Source organism: Papilio machaon, chromosome 9, assembly GCF_912999745.1.
Source record: "Papilio machaon chromosome 9, ilPapMach1.1, whole genome shotgun sequence".
NCBI classification, from domain to species: Eukaryota; Metazoa; Arthropoda; class Insecta; order Lepidoptera; family Papilionidae; genus Papilio; species Papilio machaon.
In genome coordinates this window covers 1,675,602-1,701,767 of record NC_059994.1, presented here as the reverse complement: position 1 = coordinate 1,701,767, position 26,166 = coordinate 1,675,602, and the positions used below count along the sequence as shown (strand labels likewise).

Below are 26,166 nucleotides of genomic sequence, written 5' to 3'. Positions count from 1 at the left end.
TTACTGTTTTAGAAGGTCAATAGGTGAGAGTTGTACATTTTGTTTTGGCATGTATTTACAGATATGTTTTGTTAGTTATTGCAAATCCAGAAATAGTTCATTAAGAAGCTCAATTTAATTGAACAAAGAAAATGTCGAAAATTCTTCTTCTCTTAGTGTCCCAGTCCTTTCTCACTCGACTTCATTAGTTACCATTATACGGCCATCAATATGGTAGTCATTTTATTTTTACAGTACCTACTTTCTAGGTAGTTCTGTATTTAATGAGCTATTGCTGGTCAGAACTGCGATTTGTTTTCATGCTTAACCTATACTGGCTTAAATCTATATAGCTCATAGTCAGATGTGTAATGAAGCCTTTCACGAAAGGAATAACGGGGACTAAGATATTTCAGAATTATATCCGGATATATAAATGATAAAATAATAAATATTTATCTAGAATCTAGAAAGATTGCAAATTGTTATTGCTCTTGTAATCAGAATCTAGACATCATGTGACCAAGAAAGGAATAGTAAGACCAATTTACAACTAATTCGTAAAGACAAAATAGATGACAAAGGCCTTTAGTAGGTTTAGATTCTAATTACAACTCACAATGATTTAGCATAGCGACACTTATTCCTAGAGAACAAAACAAAAACTATAGAAATTTCTAATAACCTTTAACTTGATTAAAAAATTATTAGTTAATCATAAACAAGGAATGTTCCCTAAATCATGTGAATAAACTTTCCCTAATCATTGGTAGCTATTGACTTGTGAGATTTACACTTTGAACTCATCAGGTAAGGTCGTGATGTGGGAGCGCGAAAGCGAATGGCAGCCACCGCAGTAAGAACAATGTGAAAGTACATCGTGATGTTTGGTTTTCAATTCCTGTGATGATCGTCTACGTTACTGTATTGGTTGATGAATGTATAACATTGTTTTTTTAAATAGAGGAGAATTTAAAATTGTCAAAAACGACGTCAAATTACGTTAAGACCAGAAAGTCAGAAAGAAGACCAAGAAGTCGAGTACGCTATAGCAAATTTGAAAAATATCTATTCCACGCGCAAAATATAAATATAGTACTGGAAAGTTGCGAAAAAGGCAACTGCTGAAGAACTCTTAAAATAATTTTGTCCTGAAAAATTATCTTACTTCTTTCTTACTAATATTATAAATGCGAATGTTTAGTTGGATGGATGGGTGTTTGTTTGAAGGTAACTTCAGAACGGCTTAACGGATTTTGGTGAAATGTAAAAAATACTCTGGAGGAACACATAGGCTACTAATTAAGTTGTTTCTTAAATTCCGCGCGGACAGAGTCGCGGGGGACAGCAAGTTTTATATAATTGACATGTACGCATATTGCGGGAATAGTAAGCTATTTTATTAGATTGACCTTACGTTTAGGCTCATACATTAAATTAAAGATAGTAAGTAATAAAGATAAATAAAAGCAGTTTATTTAGTCTAGCATTGGATCTTATCGTCTGGGCTGGCGGAAGTGATCCATATCTTGCCCTCACGCAAAATACGCGAAGAGTTGCGGTACTACTGATGCTATTACTATTAACGGCTTTTTCTATGTGATAAACGTCTTCATCAGCCAATCATACGTCCTCATTGTCCTCAGTGTCCCGAGCTCCTGCTCGGGGTCTACCCTAAGGCAAGCATGACTACGCCATACATGTTCGTTGACTACAAACATATCTTCGAATTCCTTCGTAGATATGTGCAGGTTGCAAATGTGGTAAGAAGCATGTAATAAGCTATGGATATAAATTTCAGAGATGTTTATTTTTGTATACTGGATAATCTTGTAACAAAAATTACTGTGATGACTTCCATTACTTGTTACTTTACTGTTTTTAATTTACATTATGCTATTGCAAGCAATAATTGGAGAAAATTAAAATTTAATAATGCTGAAAATTTTATAGAAGCTGACGATATTTATTCACATCTATTGCTCGTGAAATGTGACTCAAATACAAAACACCGGCGCCGACCTACTAATGTTAATCCGATTTCACCATTTTCACTAATGCAATGGTAATTCACAATCGAACTTTAAGAGTACAATCGCTCTACTTTCTATTCATGGTCATATGTCGCAAGACGAACTCTCCAACTAACAGTTATTAAGTTATCCGTCTTAGTGTAATTTTAGTATGAGTGCGGTTTTGTTTGTTAACAATAAATTTGTAGGTTACGAGATCATCAAATTTCTTTTTTCTACTTCAACGGCAAATTGAGTTTGAAACAAGATAATAAAAAATATTCCTAATGCGGCGTGTCGAAGGTATTCCTACTTCAAGTCATAAGTGTCGTAAGGTTTTATGCTGATAATATCAAATATCTGTTCAGACCTTTCCTTAAATATTCTATTTTATTTTTATTAGGGATCTGATCTGATCTAAGTGATTCTGTCTGATAGCAAAATATAATTGAGGTTCTGTTAGACTCAATTTTTTCTGTGCCATTCTATGTTAGAAGATTGGTATAAAATGGAAATATAATTGGATACGATACGATTATATCATTAGTAACACTTCCTGGGTAACGGTTTTTTTTTATATTAGATTTCATTATGTTTGTGTAATTGACTGTCTTCGTTTTACTTCTTGTACGACCTTTTGCGGTTACTTCTTTACCTTGTTTGTTCATATCACAGCAATATGTTAACCACAGCCTATTTTATTACTGCATTGCTTACGATAAAACCACAATATCTTAATTTGTAATGTTAACACCAGATTATCAAAATAATGCGAAAATAAAAATATTACTTTGTAAGGTTTGTCTTTAGCGCGTTATAAATCTTTCTTAGATTGAATTCGTAACATGATTTAGTATGATGATAATGATAAAAAGATCAAATTAATATTGACTTTCTTCTCCGCACCACGTCTACTGACGAAACATGAGTGTTATTACTATCCCTTTTTTGACGTAGTACCCGCAAAAAGTTTAGGTAAGACTTTCGACTGGTTAACATTATGCCATTCCAGTAGGACAGTAGCGATCAAAATGTTTGCTGGCATACAACTATCATACTGTCCTATTGTGCCAGCGCTACTGTCCTACTATACTAGTATAATGTAACCAGGCTAACCACCTATAATGTTATAGTTTATTGTTGTTTATGAGATATGGCGTATCATGATCGACTCATTCTTGAAGTGTCCCTGCGCGCTCGTCATCTGTCACGTCCAATGAAAGATCGCTCCAGAACCTCAGATGTAATCGACATTACGACCTACTTCTATCTCGTACGTACATCTACTGTACCCAAAGGTTCCCATGAACTGAGATATCTTAATAGCGAGCTTAAACTCGTTGGTAAAACGCTGTATTACTTGACTGTACTTTGTCTTATTCGAAAATCTAGGTACTATATTTTGTTAATAGAAATTATTTAATATAATAAAATTACAGTTAGAAGATGAATTATTAAATACTGAAGACCTTTGTATCTGATTAGACCAATTCTGACTAACAAGTACTGATAAAACAAAACTCTTCGTTCATTAAGGTGTAATCTATCGTACGTTTACCTAACGTGGGTCGTTCACCTCTGTACAAGGTCTCAAGTACTTTCGCGATCTACACGCATTATCTCATACAATGCCAATGCACTAGGTTGGTAGGACAAGACGCGTGATGGGAATGCAAGTCCTCTAGAGATGGTATCGCCAGTAAATAGTCATTTAAACCGCTCCCCCGTGAAGCGACGCCGGCAAATTGAATTCCAACGTGAGTAATCACTCCCGCACTTCATGGCTTTATCAATCGAGATAAGCGTAATAGTGACTCTATTACAGAGCAGCTCATAAGATCTCGCAAATAACATGTTCTAATAGTGTACTGATTATTTTTATGGGTTTATCTCAACCAGTGGTTCCCAAAATAGTTCAGGCCCCTGGTATTTACGAAAGACTTAAACAAGGGGTACAATAGCGGGAAATTTCGTTGAAGGTTAACAAGTTGAAAAAGAAATGTAGCTATTACCAAAATTAGCAAAATTTTGCAATAGATCAACTAAATAAAAGTTTGGGAATCTCTGATCTAGACACCTGGACGTCAATAATGTTCAGTCTTGTGATCCTATTTGTGTAATGTTTTTGACGAGAATCGATTAAATGGTACTGCGAACTGGTTTACGACGTCTTACAAGTATTGTACTTCTAAATTAGACATGACGAGAAATGTATCAAATGTACTGTAGAGTCAAATGTCTATTAGAATTAATTTAATGAAGACATCGACCGCTTTCAACGTTATAGTTATATGTCATAAAATGTTATCACAATATATTAAGCTTCTAGACACTTTATACTTTATAATACGCACGTAAAATATATAATATTACGTGTGCACGCAAACATGTGATCACAGTTAAATAATAGGCTAACTTTATTAAAATGAAAAGTAGTAATTTTATTATGAAATCATTTAAGAGGTAATACAGATAATCATTCACCACAAAGCGATCTTTTATATGATATGGTATATCTTAAACTACCATAAGAAACGATGCGACTATCGTGTTTGTATAACCGGTCTGTTTCTATAGAAAAAACCGCGAAGTCACGCGACAGCATTTCATTCGCGGTAGATTTGTCGATGGAGTAATTTTCCAAGTCATTAAACGTTCGTCTGAGAGCTAGTAAGTCGTAAAGCCTCTCCACGTGGGTACACGCTTGTTTTTTTTTTCGTTCTCGCGAATACATCGTTCATCATAGCAGCTTTATTACCGCCGCGGCCTTGGCCGTGAACGGACGTGTAATGAACACGCTCTGTGTATGTAAACTGGTGAAAAAACCTTCATTTGTAATGCGCATGCTCATAAAAACACACTAGAGTAATTGTTATGATATATAATTTGTATTTCTGTTACGCTTTTTGCCACAATATATTACAATCCGTATGAATATAAACAGCGTGACTAAAAAGTGCGCATTTCGATTGTATTTTTTTATCTTGCGAAAAAATTGAGAAGACTTTTTTTGGTGTAAGTAAATAAGGATATATTCTCTAAATGCGATTTCACAATTCGCTGTATCAATTATATTCATGTGATTTTTTGGCTTGTAATTAAAACAGAAGAATTTGTGTTAACGACCGTGTTAAGTACTTAGAATTTTTTATTTGTATTAACCTGAAAAAACAGATATTAAAATCAACCTACATTTTATAAAATAGCGAAAAAACCGCTGCCGAACATATAAACATATGCAGATGCTTTGCCTACTTTTAATCGACAGACGGAAGTTGTTGCCGCTTCATGTGCATCACCTCTTTTGCCAAATACACGTCCCCTTCCTATCCATTCCTCATAAGAAAAGGGTGAAAGGAGGAAGATGACTAAAATTAGGCCTCTGGCACGCACATCCATTAGAAAAAAACGCAGAATTACATCCACTAGTCTTCTGTCTGGTCGTGGTATTTCACTGACGCAACAGATATTGTTGCGGCCTCTAACACTGTTAAGCTATAAGTTAAAAATGAAACAAACGAAATAATCTTCATTATTCATGTTTCATTAAAAACTTCGCTAATAAATATCAGTTGTCATTAATTTTGTAGTTGGTCTATTAACCAAACGCCCTAGACGTCGTGTCACGTCCAACGAAATGAATCATTTCGATATAATGTAGTTGACACATGATATTAATATAGATAGAAGTGGTTGGCAACAGAATTGCCCCCCGCCGGGCCCGACGGACCGAGTCGACTCACCATTGAAAAAAGTGGCGGGCCGAAATAATATAAGCGAAGTGACGTCATCTTGGCTGTAATTATGGTAAAAGCTCGTGATAACAGTACGCTCGGCCGCTTTAGTATTATTAAGTCGTTCAACGTTATTGTAATTGCTATTTTTTTATGCTAGATTATGGTACATGCAAACATTTCGTCTTGAATTTTAAATTCATCTTGAAACATTACTGATTATCCTACACATAACTTAACTACAATAATTAGAAATATTTTTCGAAATGATATTTTAGTTAAAAGTTAACAAGCCGAAGCTTTTCAAATCCAGCAACAGCTTTATTCTTTAATCCTCAGTTAGGTACGGATTACTACAGTCGTAGATCGATACACGCCTACGTATCAAAATCATTTTTTTTTTGTTTTATAACTTAGCTTTGTATAAAATTCATTATCATCAGAGCTGGGCATTAACTCGTTAATCCGTTAATCGTTAATTAACGAAGTTAACATTTTGCTTAACGGTTTAACTTCAAAAAGTGTTAACGCTTTTGTTAACTTCCGTTAAACTCAACTTCCGTTAATAAAAGTCCGTTAATCGTTAAATTAGAAACTTGGAGACGTGCTGTCATTTTGTTTTAATTACGCACCACGCCACGCTCGTAAGTTCAACTATGTTGGGCGACTGTCGGCGACTCGAATGGTGAACGAACGAGTTGATAATTGATATATGTGAAGTTCGCGTGCAAGAGTGATGCATCAGAGCGTCCGGGAAAGACCTGACCAACAAGACAAAGTCAAAAGAAGTCGCAATAGTATATTTCATTACGAGTATATAAAAGCACGAGTATGTAATAGCCCACATTCCGAATGCTCTACGTCACTGCAATACGCCACTTTTTGAGCAACTGTATTAAAAACACTTTTTTACTCGTGCATTTTCTTTAGCTTTTCAAAACTCGCGAGTTCTCTTTCCCAGCTGTCAAAATAATGTCTGTTAAATAGAAAAACCAACCACGAAATTTTTACAAAAAAAATCATTGAAGTTTTTATGATTCATACAAATATTTCTAAAAAGAAGCTCCTAATTTGTTACAATATCAAATTTAATGATTTGATTCAATGAATTAGGTTAGGTTTCATTTTATTTCATCTCATTAATTTTCATTTCATATCAATAAAAATAATCTACTGAAGACTTGGCTGTTTGGGTATAGTTCCCTTTGCCTACCCAGAATGGGTGAAGAAAACAAAAAAAAATCTCTGTTTGTATTCTTTTACGGTTGGCGCCATTTTCCAAACATTTTAGTTAGTTGAGTTTATTGTGTTTTTATTATTCTATTAAATTGCTTCATTTTTCCGAAACTGTATCAAAAATAGTTGTTTAGTACACGTGCAAAATTACAACTTGTTCCAACTTTCAACTTGTAGACATTTGTCGGAACACTTTGCAATGACAGGCTTTTATTAATATGAATATAATGCATTCATACTTGTCTCTAATACTAATGTGTTATAGAATGTATAGTCAAATTACTATTTTAAACAAGTGTCGCCATATACGTGTGAAATTAGTATGTATAATTTTGGTATGGTTAACTGTTAACGATTAACTTTAACTTGCGTTAAATTTTCGAGAATTTAACGCTTTAACGATTAACGAAGTTAATTTTTTAATTAACGAATTAACGATTAACGAAGTTAACTTTTCGATTAACTGTGCCCACCTGTGATTATCATCATCAAACCTTTATTTAATCTTGGTTTAAAAAGCTCTTCATTTTGATACTCATAATTATTGTGACAAGATTTTACCGTTTCCAATTTTCTATGTTTAAAAATACTAAATTTGGTCTCGATGGGATCACATTCTCCAATGAAAAAAGTTACTAAGAAATCCAATCCGAGGTACTAATGAAACAATCGACTATATATTAGAATTAAGTGATTCAGATAGATGTGCGAAACTAAACCTGTCGTGAGCAGATTCAACCTTGTGTCAACTTGACAAATCTGCGGTGTACAATTACAGTTCGTCAACCCGTCAATTCGCATGCTCGTAAACCTCACCTATTAGCCAATCGCACCTGGCACTAAAACACAAGATGAATACATGATTTATCATAAGTTTCGCATCCTATATATGTAAGAATATATAATAGAAAATATGCTACGAAAAGTAGAAGAGACGTTGTTTAGTTTTATAGAAATGTTTGACATTATTATATGTAAAAAATATAATGTAGATAAACCCAATAACTGATATATATTAGGTCCTTACATATGAAATTGGCGTTTTGTATGGGAGGAACAAAAAGTCGAATATTTTTTAATATAATATATTTAATTAATCAAAGTATGAACCATTATTTTCTATGCACTTTTGCCATCTCATAGGTAGTTCATTGATCCCTTTACTAAAAAAACCAGTCGGACGGGAATCAATAAAATCTTTGAAGGCGATTTGGATTGCCCCATCGGAGTTGAATTTTTTCCCTTGCAAGAAGTTATCCAAATTTCGAAAAAAATGGTAATTTGTTGGAGCAAGGTCCGGGGAGTACGGAGGATGTCTTAGACTTTCCAATTGAAGCTCTTCTAATTTAGTAGCCGTCTGTTGCGCAGTGTGTGGTCTAGCGTTGTCGTGAAGCAACAGTGGCGTGGAGCGATTGACCAGCCTAGGTTGTTTAGCCGCTAGCTTTTCCATCATGGTTTGCAATTGCTGACAATAGACATCAGCCGTAATAGTCTGGCCAGATTTGAGAAAACTGTAATGAACAATACCGGCACTAGTCCACCAAACGCTTACAAGTAACTTTTTTGGGGTTAATTTTCGCTTGGGGCAGGATTTGGCTGGCTGGCCAGGATCCAACCATTGCGCTGAGCGCTTCCGATTATCGTAAAGAACCCATTTTTCATCACAGGTAATGATTCGGTTTAAAATACCTTCATTATTGGGCCGGTTTAGTAATGTAACGTAACAGTCGACGCGCGTTTGCCGGTTTGCTTCAGTCAATTCGTGAGGTACCCACCTTTCAAGCTTTTTAATCTTCCCAATTTGCTTCAAGTGAATTAAAACAGTTTTATCACTAACATCGCAGCCTGCAGCTAACTCGGACGTGGTTTGCGATGGATCCGCTTCCACAATAGCCTTCAACTCTTCATTATTGACTTGAGTCTCAGGCCGTCCACGGGGCTTGTTCTGCAGATCGAAATTTCCAGAACGAAAACGTTGGAACCAAAAACGAACTGTGTTTTCTTTTGCAACACGACCGCCATACACATCATTCACCCTTCGAGTCGTTTCCGCAGCACTAGTGCCACGGCGGAACTCGTACTCGTAAATAATGCGATATTTTAAGTTTTCCATTTTGTAAAATGAGTGACGCAAACAGAAAAAAACAGAAGAAAAAAAACAAATGAATGACGGTCATCGAACCACAAATACATGAGTCTATAGCTGTACAAATTTGAATTTGGAATTCCTTAACAAAGAGGAGAAATTCGTGATTAAAGTGGCCAGTACGAAAAACGCCAATTTCATATGTAAGGACCTAATATATATAAATGAATTGCTGTTCGTTAGTCTCACTAAAACTCGAGAGCGGCTGAACGGATTTATCTTAGTCTTGAAATGTTCGTGGAGATCTAGGGAAGGTTTAAAAGGCGAGAAAAAATTCATACCGCTATTAAGTTTTTTTACTGCGCGCGAACGGTGTCGCGGGCGACAGCTAGTTCTTTTATAAATTTTAGCCAATGTATGACAATGTAATATCCCCTATTTGCTGTAGATATTTAAACATAATAAAATTTATTTATCTACTAAAATTTTACAATTTATCATAGACTAACAAAATTTCAACACATTGTTAGCATGTTGTGTCCAGATAATAAAATGTTTGTCTAGCGATTTCGCAATCGTGTCAAACCGAGTACTTTCAAGTAGAGACCCATTAGATATTGCGTCTTGACAATTATTGGCGTGGGAATTTCTGGTGCGGTTGCGTCGCTCTGCGGGATTATGAAATTTGCTAATACTCACGGCTTGCTTCTGATGCAACTTACTTATCCTACTCTTTAATACGATTTAGGTTGGATAATTAAACTACCAGGTAGATCGATAACCTTGTTAGGATTCAGGGTAGGACATGGAATCGATTAGTACAAAATCTAAAAGAAAATGGTGAAATAGACGTCCGGAGTAGACTACATATGTCACTCCTTGTAAAAATAAAAAAAATATACCTTTTTTTTCCTCGTAATTTTTTGCAGTCCATAGTTTTCGTACTCGTTTTTTACCCACAAAATTGCGCAATTTATTAAATTGTTGTCACCAATTACACTATAATTTCTCATGGGAACTTTGCGAAAATACATCATATTATTAGATTTTTTGGCTTTATTCGTCTCCGCACGGGTTCAACGCACCACGTTGACAATCTCATTAGAAACACCGCCTCTGGAATTAGCGTCTGTTTTATTAATATCTTTGGAATCTGATATATTTGAATCCGGGACTCGTGTTCCGAAATAAACGTAAGCTCACTTTACCATGTCTCCATACCGAAGATTTTCAGGCGAAATTTGACTCGATTTTAAAGTTGACGTGATCGGTCGACGACCACATCGTTACCACGTAAAAAGTTGTTACTAATAATGTGTTATTTAATATGCGAATATTTAAGTTTTTACATAGCAGTTTTTTATAGTCTTGCGTCAAGTCTTTAAAAAAAATGTAACTGAAAAGGAATATTAGAAATTAGTTCATTCTGCGATATTCTAATATGTAGGTTTTCTTCAAGTAACTCTAAACTTTACCTGAACTTGAAGTTATTTTTAGTAAAATTTTCATTTAAAATACAATATCTGTAACGTCTTATTCTCGTCATCGCAATTGCGTCAACTGATTAGTAGACTTTATAAAGGGTTGCTACAAAGAAATGTATGTTTAGCTACTATTCAATGTAATACGAACTAAATTTATTCATCACTAGTAAACACGATGAAAGATTGCTAGACATTTCTTATACATTATCCTTTTAATATATTGAATTGTGATTCAAGTCGCGGTAGGCACGCGAGCAATTGCGCATAAAGAGCATAATACACAAGCAGTAAACGCAAATTACTGCATCAAATGAAAAGGGCAGATGGACGATGCACTCTGCGACTTGGCAGTTGTCACACGCGTCGTATCATAGTCAGATCGTTATGCTTGTTTCACACGAGGACATAGCAGTGAAGTAGAGCAGTAGGATATCACAGTACTGCCGTTGTTTCAATACACAAGGCTTTTTTCTTTTTTTTCCTGAGGGGAATGCTTTATGTATACTCCGTGCTTCGGGGTAGACACGGTACTTATGTGAGATTCTCTCCCCGAATGGCAGCATACTCACTAAACCCTTCTGTTCCCTCAAGGCCATTATGCGCCCTTAAAACAACACCGTGCAATGCAGGTTCGGGATACCCGCCCTCGCCCGTTGGTGCCACCTAGGGTTTATAGAGACCCACTTCTTGGCCTCCGTCTTGATCAAGACAGAGGCCATCACAGTACTATTTGTTCAGTTTAGGTTGAGTGTGAGAAATCTAATCTAAGGAAATGCTTAAGTAGCCATCAAACTACTATGAGTGTGGAACTAAATGTGCATTTAAACAATTGCTCTACTAAACTGTTCTATGTACTGCCACAATGTTCTGCCCTCGTGAAAGTATAGCTTACACGTCTATAAATGGACAAAGGACAATGCCTGTTTGTTCTTCTTTCATCTTATTTTCATATCTCAAACGTCGCTATACTATGAAGTACATACTGTTGATAATTTGCATCATATAAGACAAGATATCTTATGTATAAAATTCTCGTGTCACGGGGTTCGAACTTGAACTCCTCCGAAACGGCTTGACCGATTCTCATGAAATTTTGTGAGCATATTCAGTAGGTAGGTATAGAAATTATGTTTTCTATATCTATAAGTCCGCGTTTATTCCGGGTAATCATTAAACGGCTGGACCGATTTTGACGTAACTTTCTTGAACGTATAGCTTATTTGTGCGAGAGTAACAGGCTTATTGATTTTTCCTTTGTTGACAAATTCGCAGACGACTGCTTATTTACTATAAAAAGTTGATCTTTAGTTTAATTCATAAAGTCATAATAAAAATGTTGTTTCAATTCTTTTGTGGAGAATGAGAGGGATTCCAATAAATTTTTATACAAATGGTGGAATCTAGTGATAATATTCTTACACTTTTTTTTTTGTTCAAAAGATACTTTACATAGTTAACCTTGGTTCGTAAAATGTTACAATTTACGTCGCCAAAAAAACATAATTTATTACAATACTCTCAACATTATGTATTTCGTTAATACAATACAAAACTTGTTATGTTATTTAATTTATTTAAATAGCAACCAATTGTGAAAACACCAGTTTGTTTCCACGTTTGTGTTAGTTTTTTTTTTCGTTTTATATCCGTTTGTTATTATTACTTTGATTTAATTTCTCATACGAAAAAATACAAAAACGGAAAGATTATTATAAACATATTCATGCTTGTAACGTGTTTTTCCATGAGTTAGTTTTGATTTTGTTTATTTTTACCATTAGCATTAGTTAACTTGTGAGAATTTAACTGCGCAGTTTTCCTTCTAATGATCAGAACACTACCAGTTTTCTGTTGACCTTACCTCACCTTTATGGACATTTATTATTGATATCTTTCATCTAATAATTAACATATAGCTATATAATGTACTTATTACGTTACTGTATTGATGAACTACCTATTTAATTTACAGCATACGTATTCCTTTTTGGATATACTTTTCGTCATTTATCCTTCATGAAGTTATCAAAAATGCCAATAATTACCTTTAATTTGAATCTGTAATCTCTCACATTATCTTTGGAAAAAAAGAAAACGATATATTTTTCTACAGATATGAAAACTTAGATTACATATGTAAGTATGTATATCTCTATGCGCTATATTTCCTTGAAAACATTAGCCGAAAACATTAGACGAAAATCCCTGTTTAAAACATAACGCTATCACTGTTTTGGCAAAGATAATGACGATATGTTTTATACAGAAATTTTGGTCTAAGAAACCAACGACTAGTAGTGTTTAAATATCGACAGTTGTTTGTGTGTATTGGAGCAGTTTTGCTCTGTATGCAACAGACAATACCGGTTGTCTTCGGCTCCTTGCCGTCTGCCTGATACAGTCAATGGTTTGCGTGCAAATTATAAACCATCTCTGATATACCTCTCACATTCACTTTAAATGTATCGTATTCTTGTTGCAATGTTGCATGAATTGATTTATGTTTGTTTTTAATTACTCGTTTTGTTGATGTAACAAGTGGTTCTAGTAGTTTATTATTATACTCACAAATTACTAGTTAAATAAAGTTTTTTTTTTATTGAACTTCTTACAATATTAAAGTGTAGCGTTACATAATAATATTTATTTAAAAAAAATTGGATCCAGGTAAAAACAGAATAGAATATTTTACCGTTCGCAACTTAAGATCTTTTACGAAGATCTTGATTTCCAAAAATGTCACGATATATTCGATGCCCACATGTTGTCTGAATCATCCCATAGATGAGCACATTCACATGTTGCACATACTAACGCTTTCGCGATTTCTACAGCGCTCGTGCTACGAGTACATCGCGATAATAAAGAAACCGCGCAGCTAAATATTTATGCATCGCGAGCGCATCTCGTACAAACACTGTGAACTTCGAAATTTTGCATTCTTGCTGAGTGATCCCTGATATACTGGTGGCCAATGAAAGTCAGTCACACAGTGTACAAAGGCTTATCTTTATCCACCAGCTAACAATAAAGTTGGATTACTATTATTCGCGTACTTTCACTTGATGCTTTGATTGATAAGTCAGTACATGATATGCAGGGGTCGGGTTGGACTACGTGAAAGTCCTGTATAACTAGAAAGTGAGCTAAGAAACAATTATGATAAGCTAATTGCATGCTGAAACTTGATAGACGTACATGTTTGTTGTAGTATACAATTGAGGTTATTAAAGTACACTTTCTTGCACAAGTATCAGGCCTATCGATTGCCTTACGTATCCGTTACGACGCAGTTCGGTTCAGTAACACCGCATACGATCTGTATTACAAACACAATAAGCTCAATATTCATTTATTAACGTATTCGGTTTCGTTTAGAGTTACACAGACACGGTTGATCGATGGTGCGACGGCGCACAGTGTGAACGACCCTTACTTATTGTTTACCACAAAATATGTAAAAGATTCATCCGACTACTAATGTTTGTGTACCTTCTCTATTTTGAAATAAGGGCTCAGCTAAACTAAGTAGTGTACAAAATTTAAGTAAATTAAAAGGCTTAAGGCCTGGAGAAGTGAATCGTAACGGCTGGAACTCTGACCACATGAAAACAAAGCAAAAACAGAAAGCATAATCTGTTCAATAGTAGACTTAGTTTCGCTTAGTGATTGCGATTGTGTGGGATAAACGATATAATGGAATTAACGAAAAATTATGCAAGTTTTATATCAGACTTCCAATAGCTTGAGTTTCGTTATGCTTTGTCCGCAGTTTACTTGAGACATTTAAATGCATTGTGGAGGACGTCACTGTTTCGTACACTAAAGCTTGTGATGTAGTGCAAACTGGCAGAGATTCACTTTTAACGATACGTAACTGTCATAAGAAAATCACAAGAAGTGTAATTATGGAACAGACAAGAAATCGCTTTTTTTAAGTGAAGAGCTTATTTTTATTGTCAACAATCTAATTTTTCATTTGTAAATAAACTCCATCATTAAAAAAACAAACACTCTAGCGGATTAGTTTTGATGAAATAATAAACAAACTTAATTTACTGAAAGCTAAAAGGTCAACGGACTAATCTGGCGGAAAGCGACAAAGCTCCCCTTGCGGCCTTAATTACAAATTGTAATGAGGCGACAGAACGTCCTGCGGGCTCGACGCCTCCGCCCCTTTGACGTGCTCGAGAACACTCCCCGATCACGATGCTCAATATGTCCAACAAGCACAACAAAGTATTTATATCCCTAACGATAAATTTCCAGAGCCGAACAATGTGTTGATAAAAATAAGGTTTACACTTTTTATTTTTAAACGAATGATAGAGATGACTGTATTTCGGAAAGATGATTTGCTGGTAGGAACCCAAGGTAATGAAATATCTCTCCTGATGACCCGTTATTTTATGTAGAACAACCGCGTTTTTTACTTGCACCTCAAGGTACAATATAGTTCGACTCTACAACTGTTCGTTTCTGATTTATCTAGTACTGGCCGTTTAAAGATTTAACAATCATGTAACAATATTTATATCATAAATATTACAGTACAAGTATTAGTATTATTTACTTCAGAGTAATATTTTCTCCCTGCAATTTGCCGTGAAATTTATATTCTTGAAGAAACAGGTATCTTTTCAATGTTGTGTGACTTTTATTACGTCCTAATCGTAAGATCTGTTTGATGCAATGTGCATTGCTGACGTTAATACAGGTAGGAATTTTACGAATTTTCATAATATCGCCATTTGCATTCATAAAGACAATTGGAATGCAGGCAGGTATCTAGATCAAAAGAAGCTGTTCAAGACACGATTATAGCATTCATATTTAGCTGAACGGTGTCCGACACCCACCTGCTTAGACACTAAGTCCTGGGCAGCATCGCTTATTGTCCGCTGACGGCCATATTCACTAACAAACACATTCCATCTTATCTGCGATCAGCCAGAGTTCAAATCGCGTTTTTTTGTTTACCGTTAATAGATAACATGTATTTCATATAAGCGTATCTCAGTACGCTAGTTATGTTGTAATTTGTAGCCGACGCAAACTTTTAATATTTTCTATTCATGCTCGCCCGGCCGTGGCAGATTTATCGAGCAATTATCCCCTCTATCTTCTAATTCTAACCGCTTTGGATTCATACCACCTGCGAACTTAGCTCTCGCTATTTGGTTAAAACATTTGCATTTCTAATCTGAAACTAACATGCGCGTCGCAACGAGAAAATCGACCAAGAAATATCTAAACAACAAATGCTTTACCATATATATTTGAAATCCGAAGCAAGAAACGGAATAGTCGAGCCTTTTCTTAGCTTGCGAGCGCATTACATAACCAAATGGCGCGGTGACTAATGTCCGATTTAAGCAAAGTCCACACTCGATAAGTACAGTTCCAATACATAAATCAATATGATGGTTAAAAACTTATGGATGCGGTTTTAAGTATATTTTAAAATGGATTTCGATGGCTCCTAGGAATAAGGGCCAATGTGCAAATTGACAACATTACAAAAGAGGCTCTCAAAGTTTTAACCATATAGGAAAAGATGCCACATAGACCCTTTTACTTTAGCAAAAAAAAAACACGTTTACACCTGTAAATGTGTATTTGTTACATTTTGTAGCTTTTAACATAAAAATGTAAAAATCATAAATTTGTTACTTAGGTCCTTATACGTAGGACCCATCGATATGTTGAATTGAATGCTGGCCTTAAAGTCAACGATATGCCCATAGAAATATCGTGTAATGTAATTTAGTTTATTGAAACGATCATTGGATCGTTATGAAAATTGATAGTCATCTACTAGCGACAACACATGACTGTTGATTAATTTACTTTATGTAATAAGTATGTTGATAAACTGACTTCGTTGACGAGTTTCTTTTTTGTTCGAGTCGAGTTTTTTCTTCATTGACGGATCACTGTTTTATTTTTTTTAAATTCGCTACGGCCAATTCAAATTCACCGGCATGTTTGCATGTATCGTTTATATTCATTAAATATCTTTCAATTCAAAGTTTGCGGTAATTAATAAATAAATATGAAAAAGATTTGTTTTTTATTTATTTTGTGATTATTATTTACTATTTTTTTCGCAATCCATTTCAAATGTTGTGTGATGAGATCTATAATCGAAAATACATAAAAATTGTTTATTTTTTCTCAACTTTTTACCCAGTTTTTAAACTGTAGTTTAATTTTCTTGTTATAGATTGTTCATTATTCTGTCACGATAAACCGTAGCGACGACGGGGAAAGGAAATTTAAAAAACGTAATGGATTTTTTTTTTGTTCCACAAAAATATGATTTCGAGCCAGTGTTGATTGCGAGACATTCTAAATACATTTACACAAATGGATAAACGCACGAATATCTATTTTATCACGGTAACAATCAGTTTTCACTTCAGATTGATTGTAGATTATTTTTTTTTGTTTCTGGACTCTTCAATATCTGCACGTTACATTTGAATTATTTTATTTATTTATTCTAATATTCAGTCGTATTGAAATGATGAACAAAGAAGTGAGAAAGAAATGTAAAAGTCTGCTGTAGCTAAAGGAAACATCTTACCATAAGTTTCCACTACCGCGAGACATGTATAAAAATATATTTATCTCATTTTAGTAAAACATAATGAGAGAGATGACAATAGTTTCCGAACTACGTGTTACGAATTGATATTGCCTGTTTGTGGGCGTGAATGTTTGTTTATTTATCTTTTTTTCTCTTATTGTTTCAGTAACCGCAACTCTACCACCACAGAGACCTTGGATACCACTGACACGACCAAACAGAACGCGGCCAACATGTAAGTAATTAGTAATTACAATAAACTGATTTAATAGTTGACCTAAGTAGTCGTGTTCTGATCTGGTACTCGTAGATCTCGGGTTGCACAGGACCGATCATCGTGGCGATCTTTTGGGGAACGCCTATGCCCAACAGTGGGCTTTACGAGGCTGAATAGATAGATATATCCCGATAATAATCAAGGATCTCGATCTATTTTAATTATATAAGATTTTTGTTGTAAATACGTGATACCTTTTTTTGTACATCGATCGTAAAGCGATCAACAATTATGATATTTGTCTAAAACATTAGAGACATGGGCGTTTATTATTGTATTAAATGTTTTTAAATAGAACCGTGGGAAAGTTTTATATACAAATTATAATGATCACTAGAAGGTATTTGTTAGAGTAGACGATGCTCGTTTTAAACTATTCCTATCTTATTCTATCACTTGCTGTCGGCCGCGATTTCATCCGCGCAGAATTGAAAAAAAAAGTGTGTTCCATGTGTTCTTACAGACTATGTTCTATATCTGTGCCAAATTTTATCATGATCTGTTGAGCCGTTCCGTAGATACCTTCAAACAAACATCCATCCATCCATCCATTCATCCATCTAAACATTCGCATTTATAATATTAGTAAGATTAATATTATAATCTCGTGGTCAATTATATTGTGGAATGATTTTTATTAGCTGTAATGATAAGGTTTTTTTTATTTTAATATTCATAATGTGTCATATTGTATGAGGCTCTCATAAATAATGAAATAGGGCCCGCCTTACTAACAAATGGAACATATAGCGAGGTAGCTTTAGAACGCTTAACACTATATGATGAATTAATTAAATGTAAAAGCTACTCAATGTATACGAAATTAGGTTTTTGTGTTCGATGTAATCTAGTCGAATTTTCTTTAATTAAAAAAAAGGAGTTAATTAAGCCAAAAACGTGCAACTACTAAAGCTTTCTAAATTGTTTAGGAAACAATAAAACGAATTCCCGACTGATTGTATGATCGAATACTGAATCATTGTGTGTTTGTTTTTAAATTTGAGTACAAATTAATCTAAATCTTTAGAGAGCATGAGAAAAAAGAACTTTATTTTTAATTAAAATGTTTCCCGTTTATTTTCAAGTACATAATAATTTACATAAATCAAAACGTCTATTTAAGTATTCCGACCGCATCTAATCTGCCTTTTTAACTTTTATTTCGATGTATTTAATTAATTGCCGGCCTTTGAACAAAAACTCTTTAGCCGTCGTTAGTTTTTTTTCAACTACGCCTCTTTGGAATAGTAATTTTTAAATTAAAGAACACATGGTAAATGTTTGCTGCAATTTATTTAAGCGATGTATTTTATACAAGCTCCGAGGTTAGTTGAAATGTAATTTAATAAAACTTTGAAATAATAACGAGCTATTAATAGACTCGTAAGAAGCTGTGATGTCACTTAAAGACAAGATATTAGTGTATCTTATAGTGGTTTCAACAAAATGTCTTAAAAAACATCGCAAGATAACCAATACTTTTCTTTACTCATTTTACATTTTTCACGTCTTAAACATCTGATACAAAGAGCATATTTGCTGTGTTTTGTAAATCTTTCTCTTTTACCATGTTTATTGGAGTATTTATGTGTTATCGAATTTTTTATTTTATTTTATTTATTTATTTATAATACGTTATTATCCTTAGGATTACAACTAAGTCCCACAAAAGTATTTAAAATAATTTGACTGCAGGACCAAAAATTATTTTTAAATTTAATTTAAAAAGTAAGTTAAAATAAAAAGGAAAGCAAAAATTAAATAAGTATAAGTATTTTGTTGTAATAATTGCAACGTAAAAAATTCGGTGCGTTTGCAATATGAAAGAAATGTAATGTAGAGACGTCTACACGGGATTGCTAAATGAAGTTGGCATCGCGAATAACGTAGTCACGGCACCGTTTTGTTACATTTTGGGTTAACAAAAAGCGCGTATATGTACAATATTTTCCTCAATTAACGGTTCAGTTACTACGGCATCTTTTGACTACGCAAGATTTTTTTTATTGCGATGCGATTATTACGTGACATCAATTTGTTAAAAAACCTACGCGTATTCGAATGCTTTTTTTTTAAATTTCTTCACTGTCTTGTGCATTTGTTTTTCAAGGATTTTTAAGTTCTCTGTATTATTTGGGTTCCCTCAGGCGTGTTAATTATATTAATTATCTACTGTATTTTATTTTAATTTATTCATCCAACGTCCGAGAAATTTCGGCGGGTTGAAAAATTTGTTAGATCTTTTTAAATTAATATTATGTTTACTAACGAGGATTCCTCACGTCTAGTGATTCATCTTCTGTCACTTCAAGATGTAATTAGATTAAAAACCGGACAAACATCTTTATTGCTGTCCAACTTTGTGGAATATTTGAAAATCAACGTCCGTTGTCTATTGCATAATGTTGCTATTTTCGAGGAATTAATATGGTTAATAGTTGATATAAAATAGTTAGTGATTAATGTATACTAGCTGTCGCCCGCGACTCTGTCCGCGCGGTATTAAAAAAACTTTATTCCTAGCCTATGTGTTCTTCCAAACTATGTTCTACAACCGTCTTAAAACATTCATCCATCCATCTATCTAAACATTCGCATTTATAATATTAGTAAGATTTGACAAACAAAATTAGTTAACTGTTGAACTTGAATCTTACCCTTGAAGCAATAGATCAATTCATCTCGTATGTGATCTGTTTCTTCCTGTACAAAGTAGATGCTCTTGAACCTTTTGTCCCGTGTCCTGTCCATGGCCAATACAATTTGTTGAATTGTAAAAACTACTTATCTAATTAGCGCGTGTCCATTGAGGCGGCAATTCGTGGCTTAGTGCCCTACAGGCCAAGACCAGCGCTGTTGACCACAGGAAGTGCCCTTCGCACCGACTACGGCTCCGAACAATGCACAATACGAGACATTGGCTTCGACATCGACGGTCGACCTCCCCGCATCCGTGAACCTATCGTAATTAGGCTCAATAGTAAACTCCCGCCTTCAATAGTACGGATATTCCGGATTGTTTGTGTTGCATTGATTTCATTTTAATTGTTTGAAAATAGAACAAGTTTAATTGTAATTACTTTAGAAGGCCGCGTATTTACTTATTTGTACTTATTTGATATAACAGCGAGAGAAGCTTTAGTCTTTGAATTGAACGTTTTAACGGTACCTATATTACAAATGTTTTTGTTGTGCGCGATCTTTTAACTAATATTTCATTCCACGTAGACGAAGTCGCGGGCAACAGCTAGTTTTATAATTTAATTCCAAGCAAAAATTTTATCGCAATATATTCGTTCAGAATCCCCTTAATGTGGATAAATTGCTCAACAGATGCAAATAATTATGGGTGTTTACTTGTACGTTTTATTGCTTATTAGTAAAACATGGATTTAGCGTCAACCGCTCGCTAAACGTAGGACATTAATAAGTCATTTATCCCGTAGAGAATGTTTAACTCTAGTTAATTGCACCACATCAACGCTTAACATCAGATGCGCTTGTTTATTATAAAAAGCACAAGCAAAATGATGAAATCTTAAAAAAAGTTACATAATAATTGATAATAATATAATTCTAGTTCTACTCTTGTGTAATGAAGTAATATAACGTGGGTTTTCATAGCCGAAACACTTGATATTGTTATCCTCCTGATTCTCCTTGAAAAAACTGAGATAACATATTTTTGTAGATGTTTTTGACAGTGGAGCTTTACGGTTATAGTATTTGTGATGTTATCGTTTTACACCAACGCAACTTTCAAATATAGTACAAACTAGCTGTCGCCCGCGACTACGTCCGAGCGGAATTAAAAAAAACGTAATAAGCCTATGTGTTCTTCCAGACTATGTTCTACATCTATGCCAAATTTCATCATGATCAGTTGAGCCGTTCCGGAGATACCTTCAAACAAACATCCATCCATCCATCTAAACATTTGCATTTATAATATTAGTAAGAATTAGTAACATTAACCGTTGGTTTCTGAGACCAAAATCTTTGTAATAATATCGTCATCCCTGTCACTATCTTTGACAAAATAGACATAACAATATGTTTTAAACAGGTGTATTCGTTTATGAAACCCGCGGAGTGTTCTCGGTGTGTTCAATAGTATACAATGATTATTCCATCGTATCTTACACATAGTATATACTATGTAAATATTTGAACGTGTTTTTGAGTATATGTTTAATGACCCGTAAAATGATGTCATGATAGATTATAGCACACCTCTTGACTTTGAGGTTTTTTAATCTTTTAAGTAAAAACACTTTGATTAAATTTACCTTTAACTAAAGGATACTCTTCCTTATAAGGAAAATAGAATTCCCTTAATAAATATACGGAAATATATTTGGTAGTATTTTAAAACAATTTAAAAATAAAATATGTCCTGCCAATTTGCAGTGAATATGTTTTCAATTTGTATCTTACTAATATTATAAATGCGAAAGTTTAGATAAATTTATGGATGTTTGTTAGAAGGTATCTCCATAACGGCTCAACGGATATATTTTTTTCTATATACTTTTTCCGTAGAAAGCTTATCAAAAATTATAAATCAATAATTAATTTCTAAATCTTCTTATGTATATAAAAGAAAGTCGTGTTAGTTACACTATTTATAACTCAAGATCGGTCGAACTGATTTAGCTGAAAATTGATGGGGAGGTAGCTTAGAACTAGAAGACGGACATAGGAACTTTTTTTTATCTTGTGTGCATTTTTTTTATTCCGCGCGGACGCAGTCGCGGGTAAAAGCTAGTAGGAAATTGATTGCTATTGAGTAATATCTACTTATAGTTTATAGTGCACGTAAGGTAATTTAGTCGATTCTTACTGCATCATACCAGCTATTAAGAAGGTTATATTAGGCCTTAAACGGCCTGTCTTACTAAAAAGAAGGCCAACACCGTCGCGCTAAGTGATCCAGTTTGTAGGTCAGACGTTGCGAGGTCATTCTTGACCTTATATTAGATAATTTTATTAATGAAAAAAAATGTTAAGAAATATATTCAAGATGCGGAACATATTTACGTATTTAAACGAAAATGAAACGTAAATATGAGGAAGGTTTGTGAAAATTACAGAAACAGAATGAAAAAGATGAAACGGAACGGAAAAGGTTGAAACGGAAGGAAAGAGGACGAAAAATAGCGTTTCCGGTGATACGGCAACAAAAAGATTTTCATTTATGTCCACAAAAGTTAGAGTATTTTAAAAAGTGTCTGAAAATTAAATGAAGAATAGAAAACCAACCTTACTTTGAATCTAACAGAAACACATTACAGCTTTACCGATCAATTGCCTTCGACAATAGAAATCCACAAACCACATTACCCTTTTATAGAGACATGAACTGGCGACTATTGTATCCAATTTACATCCCAAAACAAGACGGGAATCCAATTTCAAACGTGTCTTGTAAATTTTATCATTCGATTTACATTTACCCTTCGTCCTGCGGCTTACTGGGCCTCCTCCATTGTTTAAATCTATCAAGCGAAACTAGTATGCATTTGTATGTAAATTATCTGTAACGAGAATCTTTTAAAATAAAAAAAAATACTACACCATTTCTATGCGACCCCGCTTTTGTCACCGACCATTTTCTGTTGGATTTTACCGACAATAAATCTGCAAGTACATTTGCCTTATTTTCCATTGTTGGGAAAAATACAGAGTATATTAATTCTGCATCAGAATTCCTCGTCTGAGCTTCAACATTTTAGCCAGTTTTCTGACTGCAAAAATTGTCTTTAGACATTTTTATGAGTTGAACATCACGTCTAAACAACTGCTATAGAATTTGAAGTTAAAGAGTTATTTATTTAGAGCCAAGAAATACTAATAATTTCAACACTAACAAGACCATTGATCTGTAGTCCTGTATAAAATTACTCCCCAAACGGCTCTAAATGCTACAGATAAAATATAATGCTGTTTAATCTAGTCCGCAATCTATAGTAAGGACAATATTATCTGAATACGTAATTCGTGTATGTATCGTTGTGATACTACAGTACAGACACTCTGCGCCTCCCTCCATTATATTCAGATGAGACACGAAGGTACGACCGTATTCCTTTTATCGTCGGCGACATTGCTTCGCTGGCGATTTTGTAATCGGTAAATAATGTTGTATTTTGTAACCCGCACGATACATATTGACGGCTTGTATTTGTTGGGTATCAATTTGATTTATTGTAGCTTGGATTCGGAATACAATGGGGCCAGCTTTTTTGATTTATCATACATGTGTTGTCATCTGAAATATCTCAACTAAATAGTTTATTTCAATTAGTAGTCACCTAAAGGAACCATGCAGTTTTATGTCTTTGTAAATTGCTTATGTTATCATATGGTAAATCTGATTTAAATTTTTGAAATCCAGTCATACTAGTTTTACAATATTGTTGTTGAGCTCTACATAGACCTGACAGATGGGTTGGAGTTTGTGTTTGGAATTAATGTTTAAGGAAAAATTTCAAGAAATTAACAACAGTAGACAACAGAATTATTCCAATGGATTTTTTGGATTAATTCAGCCTGGTACGTTTCTTTTTGCATGTAGGTTTCGACATCGGTCCAATGAGAACGACGCCATATGTTGTGGCATTGTAACCTGCAGTTGATGTAATGACCCGATTCACAGTAATTACTTGCTTTCTTATGCAAATTGCCGGTGGAAATCCGCCGTGAACGCGCAGCTGCCAACCACCATGAATTGTTACTTTTGTTTTTTGACCTTATATTTAGAACATCGCCTGACCCAACTCTTCTATGTTATAGCATTCAAAAAAACTGCATTAGTTCGACGTGCAAATAACACCTCAATTAGTACAAGAAAAGAGCGTGATACAGTTTCATCTTCCGAAGGTGAAATCAATAGAGCCGAGTAGACAAGTACACGGTCTCGTTTAACTCCCACCGATGACCTCTCGTTAACACCTATTGAGACCTCTGACGTCACACCGCCGCCGCGGTCCCTGACCGAATGTATTCAGTTCTTTGCAGTGTCAGTACAAACGTAAATCTCCTATTTAAATTACATTTAATGATTCGCGGTTAAACTGCAAAAAAGCCCGCCTCCATCGCTCACGAATTGTATTGATGTAAAAAAAAATCATTACGCGAGCGTGACCGACCGCTTCTAACGGTATCGATTCCTTGTCTAACCGATACAAACGATTCGTATTATAAGATAGGCACATAATGAATATTTAAATAATGCCTTCGCTGACATGGCGTAGGAAGCAACAAATGCGGGCTCGAAGCGGCTTTATGCGGTGCAGTTCACATCTGCACACTGACATGATACGCGGCAAGCGTTACCACACCTCTTATTGTTTCTTTTTTGGATTCATGAATCTCTTCTACAACACATTCAATCATATTATTTCATATATAAAATTGTACTACATGTTAGGGAGACACAAGAAAAATCAAGTTTATGGCTCATGTCACCATTTCCCATTGTTCGCTCGCGCACGTACAATTTCATCATCATCGTCGTCCATTTATTTAAAGTGAAGACACGCTTCCACATGTTCGACAACATTACCATTTATTATTATGTCGGCGTTGAGCTTTCGTTTCGATGCGCTCGTGGTTCCTTAAACAACCGGCGATTATCGATGCGCGTATTGTTTGCGACGTTCGGCATGTGCGCCGCGTCCTACCGCGTCTCGCCGCGCACCGCCGCACGCCGCCGGCATACAATAGCGGGCACGTGCTGCGACACCGGTCGTACCTACTGCGCCGCAGTGTGTCGCTAGGTGACATCGGCGATACCTCCATTATCACGCCTCCCGATCCTTATCGATTTGTCTGGACGCTGGCCTCGATGTTTTTCCCGCGCCATTGTCTTGTCGCTCCACCCGTCTTAGTAGTTCTACATCTATTTCCTTATCCGTCAAATGCCTCGGATCGTGTTTTAATCGCGGCAATTGAATCGCCGAGTCTTTCCGCATTGTTGACATTTTGAATGCGTGCCTCAATCTAATTGTCTGTTTTAATGGTCAAAGGGACGAATTTCTCTTATCTTATCTTTTTAGTCCACAGCATCGCATTTTAAAACGTCCGATACCGTGATTGTGTTGCGTCACATTACGGCAAAAAGAATGCGTTCATCCGAATCTCTTCCGGCTTACTTGCCTTCCTCATGACGACCGATTTAAGACTCGTTGTATCAGTCGGAGCTTATTTTGTGTCCGTGAGTACCTTTTTAACCACGGCAAAGTATGGCAGCACTACGTTTAGGGCTGGCGTAATAAGCGTAGTTATCGGTACGTCAGCACTCGCAAACGCAATTACTTACACCATTTCCACGTCATCGACAATAATCCTAATGCACTTCACACGACTGGCCGTGGGGCGGCTAACGCGATTGTTAAACTGCTCATTTCCTTAACTGTTTAGGAGAGTTAACATAATAAGCTGTCATCGTAAGAGCGAAATTAAACGCTCAGTCACGTCGGTGAGTCGTCCGGCGTGACAAAAGATGCCGAGTCGCGTGCTAGCGCTGCTGGAAGCCTGCTGCATGTAGAGCGTGATACGTCTCGCAGTAATGGGAACAATTTCTATCTGCCACGCGAGGCGCGCCACACAGAGACAGCTAGCAGCTAATTGGTACCTAAGCTCCGACGTGCACTACATACCTATCGGCAACATTGATCTGTGCCCATTATTTAAACACCTCGACTACTTTTGATTTCAAAATCTCGCAAAGGCTGAAAGGCCACAGATTGGGAGGGCTGTCCG

The 26,166-nt window shown here is 35.1% G+C and overlaps 1 protein-coding gene across 2 annotated transcripts in view; it reads left to right on the top strand.

The window, feature by feature from the left end:
• The window catches only part of LOC106712867 (CCR4-NOT transcription complex subunit 6), a 164,125-nt gene that overhangs the window by 132,839 nt on the left and 5,120 nt on the right, over positions 1–26,166 (top strand). For both annotated transcript variants that reach the window (XM_045679379.1, XM_045679378.1), the window contains exon 5: positions 17,290–17,358. In XM_045679379.1, the coding sequence (XP_045535335.1) occupies positions 17,290–17,358 (69 nt within the window). The remainder of the gene's footprint in view (positions 1–17,289; positions 17,359–26,166) is intronic.